This window comes from Microchirus variegatus, assembly GCF_963457635.1.
Source record: "Microchirus variegatus genome assembly, chromosome: 9".
Classification (NCBI taxonomy): domain Eukaryota; kingdom Metazoa; phylum Chordata; class Actinopteri; order Pleuronectiformes; family Soleidae; genus Microchirus; species Microchirus variegatus.
The window spans coordinates 28,884,252-28,905,941 of NC_139810.1; the positions used below are offsets into that span (position 1 = coordinate 28,884,252).

Sequence of the window (21,690 nt, forward strand, 5' to 3'; positions counted from 1 at the left end):
CACTCTCTTCAGGCCATCCTATCTTTCTTGACGAGACGCCATCTTAGTTTTTTTTCTCACGACCGAAGCACAACCTGTAATCTTCACACCGCGTCCGTCACGTTTACTCCCTGAAAGTAGTCCCCACGTACGCACATCAGTCGTGTAATTATCATATCTGGGTCAGCTGTCATCACATTTTGGAGCTATCAATCAGTATTTTATGCTATTTCTGTCACATTAATAACATTTTTTAAATGAATACACATGCATTTAATGAGTTTCGTTTTTTTCATTTCAAATTTCATGTTAAATGTCGAATGCCTGTTAATCAAAGGACTTTTTATTTTATTTTATTTTATTACTCTCTGTTCTGATGAAGGTCATACTCACTCTCATCCGTCTTCTTGTCTTGCTTAGGATTTAATATTCATTCACGTATTTATTTATTAATTTTTAACGGTGCCTCTTGTGTATCCTCTTTGAAGAAAACACTCTCTCGCAGCATTTCCTCAACTCCTTTTTTGTGTTTTCCTTTTTAAAAAATGACGTATTCTGCCCTTTGTGTGCATGAATTGAGTGTGTTCTATATACACAGTAAACGGAAGACAGCTAAATGTTCGCATAAATAGCTTTTAAAGAGTCAAAAGTGAGCTAAAATCTAGCTGAAAGTTAAACAGACGACAACTGAAGGTTAGCTTAAACTCAGCTGAACCATAGCTTAAAAAGGTCAAAGGTTACATTAAAGTTAGCTGACGCACATTCTAATATTCTGCATTTATATTGTGAGTTTTTAAATGTCATCATGTAATTTTTTTTTAATGTCTGTTAATGAAGGACCTTTAAAGAACACAACATTACATTATTACTCTCTATTTTAATGCAGGTCAATGAAACAATTTAATTTACTTTTTAATTCTAATTCAAGTTCACTCTTATCTGTCGTGTCTTGCTAAGGATTTCATATTCGTTCATGTATCTATTTATTAATTCTTAACAGTACCTCTTGTGTATCCTCGATGAAGACATACCCTTCTTCATTTCCTCAACTCCTTTTTTGTGTTTTCCTTTTTAAAAAAATGACGTATTCTGCCCTGTGTGCATGTATTGAGTGTGTTCTATATATATATAGTAAACGGAAGACAGCTAAATGTTCGTAAGTAAAAAGTGAGCTAAAATCTAGCTGAGAGTTAAACAGACGACAGCTAAAGGTTAGCTTAAACTCAGCTTAAAAAGGTCAAAGGCTAAATTAAAGTTAGCTGATGCACATCAGTCATGTAATTAATTATATCTGGGTCAGCTGTCATCATATTTTGTCTCTATTAGTCAGTATTTTATGTTATTTCCTCCACATTTCTAATATTCTGCATTTATATCATGTCATTTTGAATGTCTGTTAATGAAGGAGCTTTAAAGAAAACATTACATTCTTTACTCTCTATTTTAATGCAGGTCAATGGAACAATTTTATTTACTTTTTAATTCTAATTCATATTCACTTAGGATTTCATATTCATTCATGTATTTATTTATTAATTCTTAACAGTACCTATTGTGTAGCCTCTATGAAGACATACCCTTGTTGAGATAGCATTTCCTCAGCTCCTTTTTGTGTTTTCCACATATTCTGGCCTTCATATACATTCATATATATATATATATATATATATATATATGTATATGAATGTATACCAAAACACACTTATTTTGTGTATGCTCTTTGAAGAAATAATATTCAGATAGCATTTCCCTAGCTCCTTTTTTGTGTTTTCTAGTTTTTGATGACTTGCCGCCTTTGTGTCCATGAATTAAGTGTTACATGCTAAGTATCTAAAAAGAGCTATTTGGAAAAAGGCTTAAGTTTTAATAACAAGCAAAATAATTCATAATAGTAAAAGAATAACTTGTTATTTTGCGATCACAGAACAATCATTTTAGGATCCAGACAAACTACACACAGGCAGGTGACTTCACTGCAAGGACACTTTAATTTATCAGAAGCAATAAATATTCACAATCTCAATTCTCTATTCTTTCGGTACACATAGTACAAACACAAAGGAAAAAATGTAAATAATCTGTTTAAAATAATATCAAGAAGTGCACTGACATATAATGTTTTTTAGGCCTTAATCATTTACGTCATGGTAGCTCATTCTCTCACCTTCGGTCTGAAATGATTAGAAAAAAGAAGAAGCCTGCGTTTCCTTTCGGCCAACATCTATTCCTGTACCTCTTTTATATGTACATACTTAGTGGCACTCACATGCACGCACTTCAATACAGACTGGGAGCAGATCATCCCGTAGTTATGATAAGAAGCCTATCTATAATATAATATGTACATTCAGGTTTATACAGTACAATCTATTCAATAAGTGCAGACATATTCATGCAAGAAGATTTTAAACCGACACCATAAAAATAAAAGGCTAGCCAACACAGCGCTATAAAATAGTCGTCCGACATTCATCACTCGGTCCTAATCTGTGTGAAATTCAAATCGTGTTGAATTTCTTCGTCTTCTGCTTTGACTTGTCCTCGCTGATTCATTCTCTCCTGAATCATCAGAGTATATGTGGCTTCCCTTGGTAATTAATGGCACTGGAGGTAATCCACACCAGTGCTTCATTTCAACTTCAAAAAAAAAATTTGCAGTAGCAAAAGGGGGAAAACACTTGCACAAGGCCCACAGAAAAAAAGGGAAATACAGTATATACCTGCAGGCTATGTTACATTCTTGACTTTGCTCTACTTTTTAAAACACCCCAGGTGCCTTCAACAGGATGCCAGGGCATCCCAAAAAAATATATAATAATACATTTCTAAAAGTGGCAGAAGAGGGAGGATTAGAAGAAGGCCATTTCTGACTTTTAAGACATCACGTGTGCAAAAACCACAAAACCTCATGTAAAAGCGTGCTTCTGCAAAACATAGAAAAACACACATTGACTAAATCTGATGACTACGAGGAAGTGAGCACAGTTACCTGGAGTCATAATGAAGGAATAGCATCTTCCAAAAAATAAAATACTTTTTTTTTTTTTTTTTTTTTCCCACAAACCTGTTTTCTCCTTTACTGGGAGCCTCATAAAACCCAACAGAGAAAGAAATGCCTTCAAGTGCAAGTTTTGTTAATCACCCTGGATGGAAAATTGTGCCCCTGTTTGCTCACGTCAAACAAAATAGAAAGGGAGGAATATTGTGTGTGTTCAAAAATAATCTGAAGAAAACTAAACCTCATTGGTTGTTTTCAACAATCTATAGATCAATACTAATGATTAAAAAGACGAATTGGATGGAAACCATGGTACTGTGTAAATAAATCACACGTCACATATTAGAATACCCTCGCGTCGTTGTGGTAAACTTTCTATATGTGCGTAATATACTCTCTATAACCATGTACAAACATCTGCTGATATAATTTATCACTGATCAAAACAAGTATTGGACAATATTCATCACTCATAGCAGGTATATTATAATATCAATAAAACGGCAAGAAGCTTCAGAAACATTCAAAATATATTATTGATTGTATCATTAATTCCCACCCCCCCACAGGGAATGGCGTACAAAGCCAGGTCGCTCCCGTTGACATGTAAAAGACTGGTAAGCAAAAGACTTGTTAGGAAACCGTGCACTGGTTTTGAAGTTTAAGACAAAGCGACATATCTGAGGTCTTCTTTAGTAAAAAGATGCTTGTCAGTAAAGCAGAATCGGCAAAAGTGGACAGAGACATCATGAAGCCAAGGAAATTATTGCAAAGTCAAGGGACTTCTTTTTGCAACACTCTGCTCTTTTCAATGCCAAACCCCCTTTTTTTAATGCATTTGGGCATTTGGTGGTTTACACTTATCTTTTTTTTTTACTCGAGTCTTTATTTACATCCCCACGTAAGCAGCTGGATAAATATATATATACAGTACATATATATATAGTTCTCTGTTTTCCCCAGTGTCACTTTATCACATCGTGATACTTTACATATGAATATGAATAGTCTCGTACAGACTCGGTGAGATTTCAAACGATTAAAACCGAGGCAATATACCTATATAAATAGTAGTTCCATCTTGGATTATATGGCTATAGACTCTGTTGTGTGTGTGGAAATGTGGGACATGGTTGGTTCTGCGGTTGTGCATATATACTGTAGGTGTTTGTTTTCATGTGCGCAGGCTATTTAACTATAGCTGTGCTCTTTTACCTTCCGCCTACATGTGTGGGAAACGGAGGTGAAAGTAACAGAGGCGGAGCAAACTGCGTTTCCTCTTGTCACTCGAGCCGCTGCTGTTACTTTCTGTCCTGGCGGACTTGGTTCTGACCCTGGTTCTGCCCGCCTCCTCCACTCTGTCGTCCGACCTCTGACCCCTGGGGCCCCACATTCTGCTCATACCACGGTACTTATCCGGTTGATAGGTTTGGATTTGGAGCTGCCCCCTGTACCTGTCGCTCCAGCCCCCGTCACCTGTGGCCCCTGCGGAGGCTGCCCGGGGTGCTGGGGGGGGTGAGGGGAGAGAGGTGTAAGAGGGGTAAGGGGGGACGAAGGGGGGGGTAAAGGGGAGTGCGGTGGGGGAGGGGGGATGGAAGAGAGCGGAGGGTACTGGGGCAGATACGGGCCGGCGGGAGATGCGTGATGCGCATTGACGGTAGCGGACGGTAGATTGTGGGGCAGCGTGCCGAATATGAAGTGTGTTTGATGGGTGGAGTGGCTGGCTGGGTGTGGCGTGAGCACGTGTCCGGGGTGGGTTTGGGAGTGTGCGTGGGGGTGGGGGTGGGAGTGGGACAGGGTTAGTGGCGGTTTGGTACCAGGGCCTCCGACCCCTCTGATAGAGTGTGCGGGCTGCGCGTGGTAGAGCGCAAACTGTGGGTTCGGGGAGTGTTGGGAGAGAGGAGAAAGGGGGGGGGGACACCCCACCACCATGTTGGCGTAGCGACCCGTGAGCCCATGCTGGGAGAGCTGGGAGAGATGGGCCAGCTGTGGGTGCTGGCCGTGGGTGGGGCCAAGCGGCGGACGACAGGGTAGCGGGCCTCTCTGTATAGTATGAGGGAGCACACCTTGCAAAGGAGGCGGCACGGTTGTGTGGACGTGGTAGCGATGGTGATGGTAATAGGGTGGCGGGGGCTGCGCGGGGCCCACGTGACAGAATTGTGTGTGCAGCGCCTGGATCTTGGAAGGCCCCCCCTCCACCTGGCACAGAGATGAAGGGGAGTGAGGAGGGGGCCCTCCCGTAGTCAGTGGGGGTACAGGTGCGGGGTAAGGTGGCCCCGGTGGGATAAGGGGCCCTGGCGGTTTGGCGCGTTTGCTGCCAAACAGGGAACCCAGGAAGGAAGTGCTGTTGTTGTTGCTGCTGCTCCCCCCAGGACCGCTCCCCGCTCCTGCTCTCTCTACACTGCTGGAGACTCCCCCAACTCCTGTCCCAGCAGTGGTATGTTGCTGCCCCGGCCCACCCCCCACCCCCATTCCGGGGCTCAGGATGGGGCGGTGAGGCCGGAAATCTTCTGTGCCGTAGCAGCCAGGGACTACGCCTGGCACTGGATAGCGCTGGTGAGGCTGTGGGCTGCTAATGATGGAGCCCTGGGAGGATAAGTCATCATCATGCTTCAGAAAAAAATACACCATCAGAGAATTGTAACGCGGCTTCTGGTCCCAGGTACAGCATCATTGACAGGAAATATTTGTATTTGGAGAGGAGAGACATGCTGAGGGTAAATATGGAAGCTCACAGCCATGCAAAAGTTGTCAGATGTGAGACAGTTGCACATGCATGTACACAATATCCACATGCACACATGGAGCTTGCTTGGGAAGATAAAGCAATGAGTGAGGGGAAATGTCCAATACCGTACAAAAGTTTGGGCTCACCTATACAATTTTTTTTGTGTTTTCCACTAAAAGTCACACTTTTATTCATCAAAAGAGTTGCAAAATGAATAGAAAATATAGTCAAGACATTTTTTTTGTGCTGCACAAAGGTTTTCTAATCATCCAATAGTCTTCTAACGCCATTAGCAAACACAATGTACCATTAGAACACTGGAAATGGGCCTCTATACACCTATGTACATATTCCATTAAAACCCAGACGTTTGCAGCTAGAATAGTCGTTTACCACATTAACAATGTATAGAGTGTATTTATGATTCATTTAATTTAAAAAAAAGTGCTTTTCCTTCAAAAATAAGGACATTTCTAAGTGAGCCCAAACCTTTGAACGGTAGTGTGTAGGTCTGTTAAACATCTAGTCTGACTGAGACTTACTTCCATGGTACTGTCCAGAGAACCAACACTGTTCCTGCGACCACGTTTCCCTGCACCCGACCAGGAAGAATCAAGTTAGCAAAGAGTGAAAGGCAGGAATGTTTGCTCAAGTGGGTTTTTCTTTTGAAAAAAGATAAGATCTGTGTACGCTGTGTCTAAATGTCGGCAAGAAAGAGGAACAGGATGTAAGCAGAGATACAAATCATTGTAGGAGCCCTGCGATTCCACCAAGCTGACAGGAAGGAAACGGAATTGTACCCCCATCTTCTGTGGTTCTGCTGCCGTCTCTCACCTGTCTCCGATAGGTCCCTGAGAGATGAGCTGAGCGCCGTGCGTTTCAGACCCTCGCCCACTGAGCAGTTGTCGTCGAAACTCGTCCTTCCCAGGGTGCCGTTCACGACGTCACCCTTCACACCTACTCCCACACCTCCAGTCAGCAAACTGGGCCGCATTACACCTTTCTGTTTCTCCAACTCGGCTGCAAATAAATGACAGAGGGACACAGAATGCAGAAGAATGAGCCAAAAACACTCAACACGAAAATCACCAGATCATCAATCTAATCTAATATAGAGCTGCAACTAACGGTTATTTTTGGAATCGATTAATCTGTCAGTCATTTTCCGCGATTAATTGATTAATCATTTGGTCCATAAAATGTCAGACAATGTTAAAAACGTTGATCAGCGTTTGTCAAACCCTGGAAATGACGATGTTCTCGATTGTCTCGTTTTGTCCACAAACCAAAATGATTCAGTTCTAGTGATTTTTTTTGTTATTGTGGAGCAAAGAAACAAAGAAAACATTCACATTTAAGAAGCTGAAACAACCAGAAATCTTGTTTTAATAATGCTTCAAACCGGTCAATCGATTATCAAAATAGTTGACGATTAATTTCGTAACCAATAATTTATCAATTCAGCTCTGATCTAATACTTCCTTCCTTGGACGACAACCGACATCCCCAGAAAATGCCATCAAAATCTGTTCTTAACTTGTGTGAGGTATGGTAACAACGACGATGCCTCCCACAAGACACACTTCACAGTAGTGACCAGTAGATGGCGTACTTACACTCAACCCTGTATTTCTCCATCTCCTGCACTTCAGCAATACTCTCCCTGAGGTCGCTAACAAAGCGGGTGCGGTCTTGCTGACTGGGCGCCATAAAGACGATAAGAACCTTCCTCTCCCCGCTCAGAACTGCTGAAGTCAGGCGGATACCGTGAGGATAGTCTGAATACGTAAACAGAGAGAGAAATAAACCCGAGATCATTATACAGGGTGAGCACAAAGAGTTTGAATTTGCAAAAGGACAAAAAAACGGTTTCTCACATGAGTTCTGGAACATGTGCACTTGCATCTCGACCAAAGGGAATGATTGTCTGAAACTGTAAGTCACTGAGGTTTTCTTCTTCTGGAAGATTTTGGTCACCTGTCGCACACAAAACACATGGCAATTTTTATACAGGGTCAAGTCAGACTCAATGAAAACATACTATAAAGTCTGAAGTGTGTCTCTAATTAAAGGGTGGAGACGCCAGAGTCGCGACAGGAGATGCATTCAGGGCACATTCGAATGACAGGCGTGAACAGTTCTATGTATCGCTGTCCATATGTGAACTATGTGTATTTCTGAAAAAAAACAAACAAAAAAACGAGTGTCGCTCTTACCACCAGAAGGTCATTAAAGAGGAAGACCTCTCGTTGGTGCACTCCTGTTCTCTGAGGTCTGTTTGGATCGGGCACCTCATAAAGCTGGCAGCAACACACCAGCCTACGATGGGGGAGGGACAGCACCTGCATCGACAAAGAATGGAACTTTTAACTTGGGAGTGACAGCGTCGCATTGCAGGTTATGACTAGATCTGGCACAATAACACAAGAATTTGCCCCATGTAACTCACAGGCTTCTTGCCCACAATGACCCTCTCCACCGCTTGCACCTGGGACACATGGTCGTCATTGGTCCGAAGTTCCCATTTCTGTATCCGCTGATAAATCCCAACGAGCAGGTCCCTGGGTATATCTTGACCGTTGTCAACACCTATGGTTGGATACAAGGGAGGTTAGAAGATTAGCAGGTGAAATCAAAAACTGCTCTGCACCGTACGAGTTACAAATTATACCGTGTATTGTTATGGAAAAGTTCAAGTGACTTTACAGTTTTCATACACAAGAGGGAGCCAGCCCACTGAAAAAACTTAAATCCACCTGTGAAATATCTAAACTGCTTAACTAAAATGACTAAATCATAAAACTGAAACTGAAATAAAAAAGCAAATTGAAGACCAAATAAAAATAAAAACTAATGAAAATTTCAATACGATAATAACCTTGGCACACACACACACACACTGACAGCAGACACATCTGTCCAGTTAGACTCAATGAAAACGTAATATAAAGTCAAAATAAAGGGTGTAGACGCCAGATTTGATCATATGTGGCGACAGGAGATGCATTCAGGGCACATTTGAATGACAGGGGTGAACATTTCTAGAGCTGAAACGATTAATCGATGAAACGATTAATCGATGAATCGATTATTAATCGATTACTAAATTAATCGGCAACTATTTTGATAATCGATTAATCGGTTTGAAGCTTTTTTCATGATTAAAACAAGATTTCTGGTTGTTTTAGCTTCTTAAATGTGAATATTTTCTTAGTGTTTGCTCCACATAAAGAAATTATTGAAACTGAATAATTTTGGTTTGTGGACAAAACAAGACATTCAAGAACATCGTCATTTCCAGGTTTGACAAACACTGATCAATGTTTTTTTAACATTTTCTGACATTTTATGGACCAAACGATTCATCGATTAATCGAGAAAATAATCCACAGATTAATCGATTATGAAAATAATCGTTAGTTGCAGCTCTAAACATTTCTATTTATCGCTGTCTGCAAGTGAACAGATCTTTAACAGAAGAGTTAAAATTAGGTCTGAACAGGACCTTAGAGTCTCAAATGACCCTGACCACATCTTCCTGTCTTTGGACTGAGGGAGGAAGCCTGAGCACGGGGAGGAGAACACCCACAAACATTCAAACTACACACACAAAGACCAGGAATGTCGTGCGTGAAGTGTATCTGTGTTTCCGTGCAGCAGCACCTCTCAAGTTCTTGATGAAATCGTCCAGTTTCATCTTCCTCTCCGCTTTGACGTTGGGACTGTACATGTCGGTGTTGAGGAGGATTATGGCAAAGGCCAAGATGAAGATGGTGTCCGGGTTCTGGAACTGCCGCACCAGGGTGGGATTGCACACACAGTATCTCTGACTGCATGAGGAACAGAACCATCGACACGTTCAAACATTACGCTTTTCATACTCCAGCCACAGTGACAGAAACCCTTTGTATCTGACATACACAGACCTGAACGCCTCGATGAGCCGCTCCACTTTCTGAGCTTCTCCCTGGACTTTAATCTGAGCCTGGAACTTTCTCAGAGCGTCATCCAGGTCCATTCCTGAGAAGTCCATCTCATCCACCACACAGCTGAAAGAACACAGAGGACAGTATTTATTTTAAAGCTGCCGTCAGTAAATCTATCTGCACTCTGAGAAATAAGGGTTCCAAAAGGGTTCTTCTACAAGGGCTGAGGTTCTACCTGGAACCATTTGCTTCTGAAAAACCCTTTAGCGAAGAAAGAGTTATTCAAGGGTTCTTGGTAAAACTAATAGTTCCAGTGAGAACCATATTGATCAAGAGAACCCTTTAAAACCCCTTTCCTGAATAAAGGGTTTTAAAAGGGTTTTTGGTGGAACCCGGGTTCTCCTATGAGGACAAGCCAAAGAACCTTATATGGTTCTACTTAGCACTTTTATTTCTAAGAGTGCAGTATCTACTTCAGCTATCACTGATATCAGGTCTATCAGTAAATCTAGAGGAAACATTTAGAGTATTTCACATCACTTTATCAAAACAAGAACTCTATAAAGAGGTTTTCTCTGCTGACAGCAGCGTTCAGTTTCGTACTCACTCTAAAACATCTTTGTTGAACTGTTTCTGTCGGTTTCCCAGGAACTCTCCGATCATCTGCCTGCTGAGGCCCTTCCTCTCCAGGATGAAGCGAGCAATCCCAACCGGAGTGTCAGACACAAACCCTCTTTCAATCAGATACTGGATCCCTTTCTCCGGCTTCCTACAGTCAATGCAAAGTGAACACAAAGATTTTCCCTTTGTACTGTAACTGTATAAATTGCCATGAAAATAGTTGCTATACTCTGGCTAATAAGAGCTTGATTATCTTACTTGTTGTAGAGGTTGAGACCAATGCGGTACTGGCGCCTCTGCACCACATCACTGTTGAAGGGCGGAGAGTCCCAGCTGTGGCGGCTCTCTCTCTGGTACGTCTGCTTGCCCAAAGGCGGCAAAGGCTCCCGCAGGCTGTCCTGCGACGACGAGCCCGAGCTGCAGTTGACCGTCTCGTTGGAGTTGGTGGTGGAGTTGAGCGAGTCGTTGTCGCCGTCCGAGCAGCACGGCTGCTCCAGACCGCCGGGGGGAAGAGCCGTAGAGGAGGAGGACGACAGCGGCGTGGTGGGGGGCTGCTGCGGGGACGAGGAGGACGAAGGTGTGTCCGAGTACTGATGGTGGTGGATGGGATGGTGGTGGTGATGGTGGTGAGCAGCCACCTGGTGAGGGATATGTGTCGGTATGGGTCTGCTGGGGGCCCGTGTTTGACCCTGGGCCGCTGCTGTGGAGGACTGGCGGGGCCCTGTGTTAGGGGAGTGTTTGAGGGTTCCCTGAGGGGAGCCAGCTCCCACGCCAGGCTCCTGCTCATAGACCAGCTGTCTACTCAGAGACCCGCGGTCTGAGCGGTCGCTCATGTCCACTGAACTGTCACTGGGCGGCTCGATGGTGAGGAGAGGCAGATGTGCGCCCCTCAGACGATAGTCCCTGCACTCTGTGCACGGAGTGCTGCGCCGACTGTTACTGCTGCCCCCTCCCTCAGTGTCCCTGCTGTCCTCGCGCCCTCCGACGCCACCACCGGGGCCCCAGTACTCTGTATCCGTGCTGCTGGGCGCTCGGTCCAGGGACAGCGGAGACGTAGGCATCCCGTCATCCATGTACAGGGTGACGTCGCTGTACGAGGTGGCCGTACTGTCGCCGTGCATGCTCAGGCCTCCTCCAGCTCCCCTCGCTCTCTCGCCCAGACCTCTTTGGGAGGAAGGATTGCTGCTACTACTCCACACACACTCGCCAAAGTCTTCGCTTATGCCTCCACCCTCCCTGCTGCCCTCCTGGGAGTCGTTGCGACCTGCACGGCAGGTAAGGGCGTCATCTATCGAGTCAGCTAAAGACTTGACCTGAAGGAAACACAAAGTGGAATCATCAGCATTACACTTAAAGTAGACATCCTAAAGGATGAAGCACCACAGCAGTTCAAACACAGCCCTGTTCAGAACGCTCGCTTTTCAGCGCCTGTCTCTTTAAATGCAAATGAGACACAGGAAACTACGTCACTGAGGCTCCGGCAGCCAACAGCAGTTAGCATTTTGGAAAAGCCATCATTTGCAGACTCTAGCCGGCACATTGCCGTCATATATAAAATGTATCCACTGGACACGTAAATCCTCCGAGGCTGGAAGTTTGTGTAGAACTCTGTGCTGCACTGTGCAGCCAAGAATAGAACACTTTGCAGACTCTCGCTCTTCTGGATACTATTTCCCCTCGCCTGCACTCTCACGTTTTTTAGGGACAAAGCGAAGCTCCGCGAGACAATAATCTTGTGTTTTATCTCCTGTACTTAGACCGGGGCGGACCACAAAAAGTCCCAAATATAAGTATTAAAATGATTAGAAAGTTGATTTTGCATAATATGTCTCCTTTAAAACATGGGTGTATACTATATTGGTTACATGTTTGATAATACACACAAGATAACACTTGAGACGACGTCTTTTACTTGTAACTCTTTTCATAATTCTATTTGTTTGTATATTGTAACGTTGTAACTTTTGCCGCCTCTTGGCCAGGACTCCCTCGAAAAAGAGGTTTTTAATCTCAATGGGACTTTCCTGGTAAAATAAAGGTTAAATAATAAAAAAAAAAAATAGACAAGCAATAGAGGATGTATTCTTTTCAGCACAGAAAAGAAAAGCCATAACATTGTTACCTGTTTGGAGAAGGAGTCCTCCAGGTGGGTGTAGTCTCCTGCACGCTCAGTGTCTGGGGAGTGAGGAGGCCCGATGGCCACACTGTGGGTGAAGTTGGTCTGTGTCTGGGCCTGCTGCTGAGGTCGCTCATCGAAGGAATACTGCAGTCTCATGTTGGACAGGATGATGCGGCGCGTCATGCGGCTCTCCGAGGCGGAGCTCCTGAGGCGCTCAAAGTTCTTGTTCATGCGATACTGCCTGAAGGCCGTCTGGATGGTCCTCGCGGCTCTGCGACTTACAAAAGAGCCACCGTACTTTCTCTCCAGCATCTCCACCTGGCAAAGAAACGGAAACGGATGAGGATGAACTCAGTTTGCATTTTCACTGTATGAAAAACTATGATTCCCCATTGGAAGGAATTTAGGGAATTTAGCTCATGCTAACGTTTCATTCATTCAAACCATTATTTGACTAGGGATTCATACCTTCTTGTCCTGCAGATCTGTCGAGAGTTCATAGCTGTCTGAAAGGGCCTTGCACCTCTTGTTCTCCTCTTCCTCTTGCTTGCGGAGGGCCAGGCTAGCAGGTTGGTGCCGCGTACGTAGCGCCCAGGCCAAGCTGGCTGCGCTGGAGCTGGCCACGCATTGAGGGCCTCTGACACCAGAGGGTACACCGCTGCTGCTGCCGCTGTTGTTGTCACCGTAGAGGTCGGAGCTGCGCAGGTATGGCATCTGGCTGAACGAGCCGTCTTTGTGGGCGCCCGTCTCCGGACACTGGGACTCACCTTCAACACTGCAGGAGCAAACGCAGAAGCAAAAAGATCAGTTGGCAGAAATGACACCAAGCGTGAGGAGGACACACGACAGGATAAACGACAGGATTCAATGGGACTTACATGTAGATTTTAAAGCGACGTGAACCTAACCATCGCTTGGTGGAAGACATGATGAACTTGTATCACCGGTTAACTTCTACTGCTTCAAGGCAATGTCAAACCCTGAGTCCACAACGTTCCCCTCTCTATATTACACGTTAACGATCCAGTGCAGTAAAGGCCTCGGCGCTCTTTCCTTTAATGAGTTCCGAGGATGGGTTAATCTTTAGAGAGTCATTCACTGCTTCTCACCTTCTTCTTCCCTCTTTCAGTTTCTGTTTTTTTTCCTCAGCCTGTGCCGAGCTCCGTCTGACAGACATCGCAGTGACGACACATTTTCGAGGAATCACCCGGCACCGAAACACACTCCTCCTCTGACACATACCAGCAACACCATACTGACAGGAAAAACCAGGTCGTTATGTCAGTAAAACAGGCACCTGCGATATGTTCGTTAAATATCGTGTGACAAAACACATGGAAGCAGCGTCTCTCACTCAAGTCTGTCGGTCCAAAAGAACCGGCCACAAATTCTGCCACCAAATCACTTGCAAAGTCTGTCTGGATCAATCTGAAATCAGTCCTTACTGCAGTCAGAATAGAAGAAAACAAGTGAGACGAGGAGAAATCCTCTGGTGCCCTGCTACAAGTTGTTGCCCCAACAAATTCCAGCCAGAATCCAAAAACTCTGTGAGGACTATACAGTCACATGCTCCTGCCCATATTTCCTGCACTAGTAATGGCCACACCCCCTCCTGTCAGCTGTGACCTGTCCCATAACAATACAAACAGGAGGAGGACAGGGTCAAAGATGTGTTTGTAGTCATTCAGCACATGACACATGACAATGACAAGTCAGATTTTGTGTGTGTTGTTTCTAGATTGTGTATAGTTTAGGTTCTTTAATAAACACTGAGGGAAAAAAAGGACTGAAATGATGCTTTGTTGACATCGACACAACTCGACTATGTCTGCTTCCCTTCCGTGTTTTTTTGCGTTCCGTTGGATTGCAGACATTTCCTGTTGAAGTGTTGACTTGAGACAAGAAGGAAAAGCCGTCTATGAACATAGAAATACCGTGTACAGTTACAGATTTTAATCTTGTGAGTAGCACAACTAAGATACAACAAACACTGCATTTTCCTCCTTCCTGTGCTAAAACGGAGGGAGGAAATACTGCACAATGTCTTTCAGTAGGACATCCTGCCCAGGCTAAGATATTGTCGAGTCTCACAGCAACACTGAGGATAACTCCCATTATGTTGCATAACGTGAGTCATATAAAATGCCAGGAATAAAACTAGACAATCCTGACATCTGCAGGACACCGCACGTCGCAGCAGCTCAACCATGTAACATTTAACAGGTTGCATTGGCAGGAAGTGGATATACTCACCGAGAGTGTGTGGAATGAATAAAACAAGTGTTTTATATATAAAGGGCCTTGCAATTTTTTTGCGCATCCTGAACCGTCGTGTGTTTCGAATCAATAGCTTAAGACACAAATGAGGAAGAATGAGGTTCTTTCTCGTACGCCAAGGCCACAGTAGTTTCCCTGAAGCCCAATCTGTCGTCTCACCATTAGATGTCACTAATCCTCACACACCGGACCTTTAATTCAACTGTTCGCATAGGAATTAATGGTAATATTTTGTTTGTTTTAGTCTGTTTGTTTAGTTTGTAAATCAATTTACACGCAACATGTTCCATCTTGTTTTTTTTTTTCCCAGTGCAGTATCATTTACCATTCCACCTCCTCCTCCTCCTCCTCTTCTCCTTAAATAGAGAAGCTGAGAGGAGGAGGGGGGGGGGGTGGGGGTTGCTTGGTGACGGTTGCTGTGGGACCTTTGTGGGCGTGAGGTAGTTGTTAGGATGAGAAGTGTAGTTGCCATGACAATGTATTGACTGTTATTACCATTGAGGTGGGTGTTGGAAGATGCTGCACAGGTTGTGAATGACAGTCCACATAATATAGTTTTCTTCATATGAAAAAAACTGTGATATAAACATTATATACGTTCGCAGAATGAGCCGTGAAAATATATAACATCAACCCAACAGCGAATGCTTGAATTAAATCCTGAATTAATCTTTGAATAAACTGTGAAAAAAAAAAAAAAGCTGCATGAAACTGCTCCTTTTAAGGAATGGAAAGTGTAGCCACATGATGATGATGATGATGATGATGATGATGATGATGAGTGCCTCTGCACAGTGCCAACAGGTACACACTGCAGGCAGGGACTCAGCCGAACTTCCTGCCATCCACATCAGCAGGCACAGATGGTGTTTTCATCCACTGAGTCACAGAAACCTTAAAATACATGCAACACAGCAGTAGCGCGCGCGACAACGCCGCTTTCATCAGTGTGGTAAATGTTGAGTTTTGGACTGATTTTACTTCCACTTAATCAGATACTAATCTAATACAATCAAAGCAGTTACAGGCAATTTTACATCTCGGAAAAAAGGAAAATACTTTGGGTAGAAAAGACACTATCTCTTCTGGTTCAATCACAACAAAACATGACATTTTTTCTATCTATCTATCTATCTATCTATCTATCTATCTATCTATCTATCTATCTATCTATCTATCTATCTATCTATCTATCTATCTATCTATCTATCTATCTAGCTAGTTAGCTTATGATCTATCTATCTATCTATCTATCTATCTATCTATCTATCTATCTATCTATCTATCTATCTATCAACTTCTCTATCTTGCTAGTTAGCTTACGAGCTATCATCTATCTATATTTCTAGTTAGCTTATGAGCTATCTATCATCTATATCCATCTATCTATATTATATACATGCTTTCTATCAAGTTATCTATCTATCTTGCTAGTTACCATGCTAGTTAGCTTACGAGCTATCTATCTATCTATCTTGCAAGTTTTCTTACGAGCTATCTATAAATCTAACAACTTATATCTATCTATCTATCTATCTATCTATCTATCTATCTATCTATCTATCTATCTATCTATCTATCTATCTATCTATCTATCTATCTTACAAGCTATCTATCAACTTATCTATCTTGCTAGTTAGCTTATGATCTATCTATCTAGCTCTCTATCTTGCTAGTTAGCTTAAGAGCTATCTATCTATCTATCTATCTATCTATCTATCTATCTATCTATCTATCTATCTATCTATCTATCTATCTATCTATCTATCTATCTATCTATCTATCTATCTATCTATCTATCTATCTAGCTAGTTAGCTTATGATCTATCTATCTATCTATCTATCTATCTATCTATCTATCTATCTATCTATCTATCTATCTATCTATCTATCTATCTATCTATCTATCTATCTATCAACTTCTCTATCTTGCTAGTTAGCTTACGAGCTATCATCTATCTATATTTCTAGTTAGCTTATGAGCTATCTATCATCTATATCCATCTATCTATATTATATACATGCTTTCTATCAAGTTATCTATCTATCTTGCTAGTTACCATGCTAGTTAGCTTACGAGCTATCTATCTATCTATCTTGCAAGTTTTCTTACGAGCCATCTATAAATCTAACAACTTATATCTATCTATCTATCTATCTATCTATCTATCTATCTATCTATCTATCTATCTATCTATCTATCTATCTATCTATCTATCTATCTATCTATCTATCTATCTATCTATCTATCTATCTAACAAGCTATCTATCAACTTATCTATCTTGCTAGTTAGCTTATGATCTATCTATCTAGCTCTCTATCTTGCTAGTTAGCTTAAGAGCTATCTATCTATCTATCTATCTATCTATCTATCTATCTATCTATCTATCTATCTATCTATCTATCTATCTATCTATCTATCTATCTATCTATCTATCTATCTATCTATCTATCTATCTATCTATCTATCTATCTATCCATCCATCCATCCATCCATCCATCCATCTATCTCTCGTTTCTATGCAGCGAGAACATTCCACTGTTTCCTTAAAGCCAATCAAATCTCTCGTATGTTTCAGCATTGACTTGTTTTTCTTCTCTAAGTGAGACACAGTGCACACACACACACACACACAAACAGCCTCTAAGGACACATGCATTAAAGAAAACTTTCATTTGTTTTTGCCTGTGGCAATAATATATGGCGAGGATGATAGAGGGTAAAAAAAAGAAAAAGTTTCTTGTATAAAACATGAGTGTGACCATATCACAGCTGACATCTGCGCCTCATTATTTATGTAGTAAACCCTGTATTCCTGTTACAGGTCTCTCTCTCTCTCTCTCTCTCTCTCTCTCTCTCTCTCTCTCTCTCTCTCTCTCTCTCTCTCTCTCTCTCTCTCTCTCTCTCTCTCTCTCTCTCTCTCTCTCTCTCTCTCTCTCTCTCTCTCTCTCTCTCTCTCTCTCTCTCTCTCTCTCTCTCTCTCTCTGTAGAATACCTGTAGTCATTTAAATGACGCTGAAACAGAAAGTAGGAAATTAATTCAGAATGGAGCGATCACTGGTATGTGTTAAAGCAGGGGTTCTCAAAGTGTTGATACCTGAGGCCAATTTAGGAACCCAACATTGGACTGAGGGCCACCAAAGGTAAAAAAAAACAGAAATAAATCCCATTTGTAATAATTTTAATGACCAGATTGCAGTTCTACAGTTTAGCGTTAAGTAATTTAAGCATTAATATAATAACGCTTTATAATTTACTGGGTAATTACCCAGTATTTTGGCCATTGTTCTTACCTTCTAATTACAGGTTAATACCAAGTAACACATTTCTGTTACCATATATTTACTGGGTAAATAGCTAGTAATTGGGGGCTGTAGCTACCTGCTTATTACCAGCTTATAACACAATAATACACTAAAATTCACCATATAGAAACCAGGTAAATACCCAGTATTTTTGTTTACACTTATTGGTCTGTATCCAGTAATGTCCAATAAACATTTAACAAGCTTAGTATATACTTAGAAATAAAAGTGCTAAGTAGAACCATATAAGGTTCTTCAGCTTATCCTCATAGGAGAACCCTTTTTGGTTGAAAACCAAATAGTTCCAGGTAGAACCTCAGCCTTTGTAGAAGAACACTTTTGGAACTCTTATTTCATATTAGTGTACATTGTTAATGTGGTAAACGACTATTCTAGGTGCAAACGTCTGGTTTTGCCTGTATAGAGGCCCATTCCCAGGGTTCTAATGGTACATTGTGTTTGCTAATGGCGTTAGAACGCTATTGGATGATTAGAAAACCCTTGAAAATTGACATATTGACATATAGAAACCAGGTAAATACCCAGTATTTTTGTTTACACTTATTGGTCTGTATCCAGTAATGTCCAATAAACATTTAACAAGCTTAGTAGCTCCTGGATTATTATAACTATCAACTGTAATTCACTGCGGGGCCGCCAGAAATGCTTCTGCGGGCCGCCATTGGCCCCCGGGCCGCACTTTGAGAACCAATGTGTTAAAGGAACAGAAGTGAACGAAACAGTCAAATAGCTGCATGCCGAGCCCAGACTCATCTCCCTTGCTCATATAATAATAATGAGTGTGTGTGTGTGTGTGTGTGTGTGTGTGTGTGTGTGTGTGTGTGTGAAAGCACGGCAGTGGGTCTGACTGTGCCATTGAACCCACAGCAGGACATGAAGAGCGAGGGATTAACCTCACTGCTGCCAGCCGTGGAGACGCCAATAACCGCATCGATCTGCCCGTTTACTCGGCCTCAAGCCCGAGTGTCGACTCACAGAGTCGTTATCTCAAATCTTTACTCGTTACTTCGCTGCCGGCATTGGTGTCAAATGCATTTACTTTCTTCTTAAAAAGTCAAGGACTCTGAGAACTGACTGTTTCATAGAGAACAAAACACCCGTTGGTCACTTTAATGCGTCTAAAACAAAGTCAAAGTTTTTAAATCCTCTCAATGGTTTATTATTTATTTATTTATTTGAATTAGTAATTAATGCATATTCATCAACATTTCAGCATAGAGCAACAATGTAAGTGTGCCGGAGTTTGCACAATCTTCATCCGTTGTCCTAAGGCAGTTATTAATCGATGACTAAAATAATCGTCAACTATTTTGATCACTGATTAAACGGTTGGAAGCTTTAACCCTTTACGCACCAAGAAAAAAGCAAAGGAAACATTATTTCTTTGCATTTTTTTTGAAATGTACTTATGATAACAATAACAACAATCAATATATATATATATATATATACTTTTTATTTTTATTTTATTATTAATTAGACCCTACAGCAGGGGTCTCAAACTCAAATGACCTGGGGGCCAAGTGTGAAAAAAAGTGCGGAAAAAAATAACTGTTCCCAATATTACATCATGATATCAAAAAAACATATACTTAATAATACTATTTATGATGCAAAATTAATGTTTTAATATCAAAAACAGACATTTATTTTAAATTACATAAATAATAGTGTGGACAACTGTTATTAAAATTCATACCAGTAGCCGTTTAAGGCCTCTAACAAGTGTATTTATATATGTAATTGAACGTTGTATATGATACATTTAATAATGGGATAATAATGACCAAATGTCTTATTCTTACTGTTATAAAAAACATTGCTAGCAAACACACTCGACCAAATGGTTGAGTAGCACCTTAAAGGGTTAAAAAACAAGATTTCTGATTGTTTCAGCTTCTTAAATGTGAATATTTTCTTTGTTTCTTTGCTCCACATAACAAAGAAGTCATTAAAACTGAATCATTTTAGTTTGTGGACAAAACAAGACATTGGAGAACATCGTCATGTCCAAGTTTGACAAACACTGATCATTTTCATTTTATGAACCAAGCGATTAAACGAGAAAATACTCGACGGATCAATCGCTTAATCGAACCCGTTGAATGCAAGACGCACGAAGGCCTTCAGCAAGATGGAGGCTCATCGCTTTGGCACTTGCCATTCGTTGAAAATAAACTTTGAAATGCTCCGTCCTCACTGCTGTGAACTCGTCGTCACGTGTGAATTCCACTCTTTCAAAAAACGGCCAAACTGACAAGAGACAATCGAGATCATTCATGGGTCAGATCGGCACATTCCGCACAACCGCCAACGCTCCCGGGGCCACTTCGCCGTCTCAAGCTGTGAGCTTTCCCATCACACACACACACACACTCACACACACACACTCCTCAGAGCCTCCAGTACAGTCAGACTCAGTGGATTTATCAGCGGAGGTTTGCAATTTCATACCGACGCCAAGCAGTGGATTAACATTTAAAAAGGCTTACGTAAACGTGTAGGACGCAGCTGAAAGTTGGCAGTGTCGCGATAAAGGGCCGGATAATCTCACTGACACTGAAGCGGGGAAAGAATAAAAGAGACGAAGAAGAGTTTTGCATCGAGAGAAAACGTCGTCGTCGCTGACTTTTCGTCTTTTTCTTATTGTTGTGACAGTTTGTATTGGACATCTGCTGCGGCATCTTTTGTGACCGCCCTCCGCATAATTTGAATTTTCTTCTTTGGCCTCGTCAGAGCTTGCGCTTACATAATCAGGCAGACTATAGCTGACAAATCCTCTAAATGACCATCAAACTAACACGTCAAGCCTTTTCTATCACTTTAATTATTACTCAAAAAGCCATTATACCACTGTGTTCTTGCAGCTGTATGCTGTGAGCCAGTGTATTGGACCGTATATAGTGTCATTTCTGCATTGTTACTGCCTTTTTGGTGCTATTTTGAACAGGTAAACCAACCATTTTCAAAAGATATGTGAACATTTTATGACAAGATACTCGTACATCTGCCAAAAATGACTGCTGTTTAGGTTGTATGTGTGCGTCTGTCCCGTAATTCAGACTTTTAAAAGTGTGTGATCCGTCATCTGTCACATGGGTCACCAAGTGTCACTTTCCCACCAAACAGATAACTTAAATAAATAATATATAATATAATAATAATAATAATACATAAAATAACATACAAGGCTGTACACTCTTAGAAATAAAAGTGCCAAGTAGAACCATATAAGGCTTGTCCTCATAGGAGAACCCTCCACGTAGTACCTTCTTATAAAGATTCCCCTTGGAACCCTTTTGGAGGGTTCTACCAAGGGTTATCTGGATCCAAATGGTTCTTACTTGAACTATTAGTGTTACCAAGAACCCTTTCCTCTGGAAAGTGTTTTTCAGACGCAAATGGTTCCAGGTAGAACCTCAGCCCTTGCAGAAGGACCATTTTGGAACCCTTATTTCTAAGAGTGTGAGTCAGTGATGACTCAGGCGTATTGTATGCAGGTAATCTACCGCACAGACCGCGCCAACGTCGCTGTATACAAACACACCCATGTACGACAACGCCACGCTGCCAAAGTGAATAAAGTATTTCGGTGACAGTGTTACAAGAAAGTGGACAAAAAGCTGAGTTCTTACCATGCTGCAACTGTCAGAGAACAGTCCCACACTGGCTGCAGCCTCGTAATATAAACACTCCCTCAGTCTCTCTCTCTCT

The 21,690-nt window shown here is 41.9% G+C and overlaps 1 protein-coding gene across 1 annotated transcript in view; it reads right to left on the reverse strand.

The window, feature by feature from the left end:
• Window positions 1–2,054: 2,054 nt before the first annotated feature.
• iqsec2b (IQ motif and Sec7 domain ArfGEF 2b) overlaps window positions 2,055–21,690 on the reverse strand; it is a 43,228-nt gene continuing 23,592 nt past the window's right edge. Inside the window, exons 2-14 of the mRNA XM_083894685.1 lie at window positions 12,840–13,146; window positions 12,375–12,689; window positions 10,511–11,565; window positions 10,239–10,400; window positions 9,628–9,754; window positions 9,369–9,531; window positions 8,155–8,294; window positions 7,922–8,047; window positions 7,583–7,682; window positions 7,322–7,483; window positions 6,540–6,725; window positions 6,248–6,297; window positions 2,055–5,563 (exon numbers count right to left, since the gene is read on the reverse strand). Of these exons, the coding sequence (XP_083750811.1) occupies window positions 4,376–5,563; window positions 6,248–6,297; window positions 6,540–6,725; window positions 7,322–7,483; window positions 7,583–7,682; window positions 7,922–8,047; window positions 8,155–8,294; window positions 9,369–9,531; window positions 9,628–9,754; window positions 10,239–10,400; window positions 10,511–11,565; window positions 12,375–12,689; window positions 12,840–13,146 (4,081 nt within the window). The 3' untranslated portion in view covers window positions 2,055–4,375. The remainder of the gene's footprint in view (window positions 5,564–6,247; window positions 6,298–6,539; window positions 6,726–7,321; window positions 7,484–7,582; window positions 7,683–7,921; window positions 8,048–8,154; window positions 8,295–9,368; window positions 9,532–9,627; window positions 9,755–10,238; window positions 10,401–10,510; window positions 11,566–12,374; window positions 12,690–12,839; window positions 13,147–21,690) is intronic.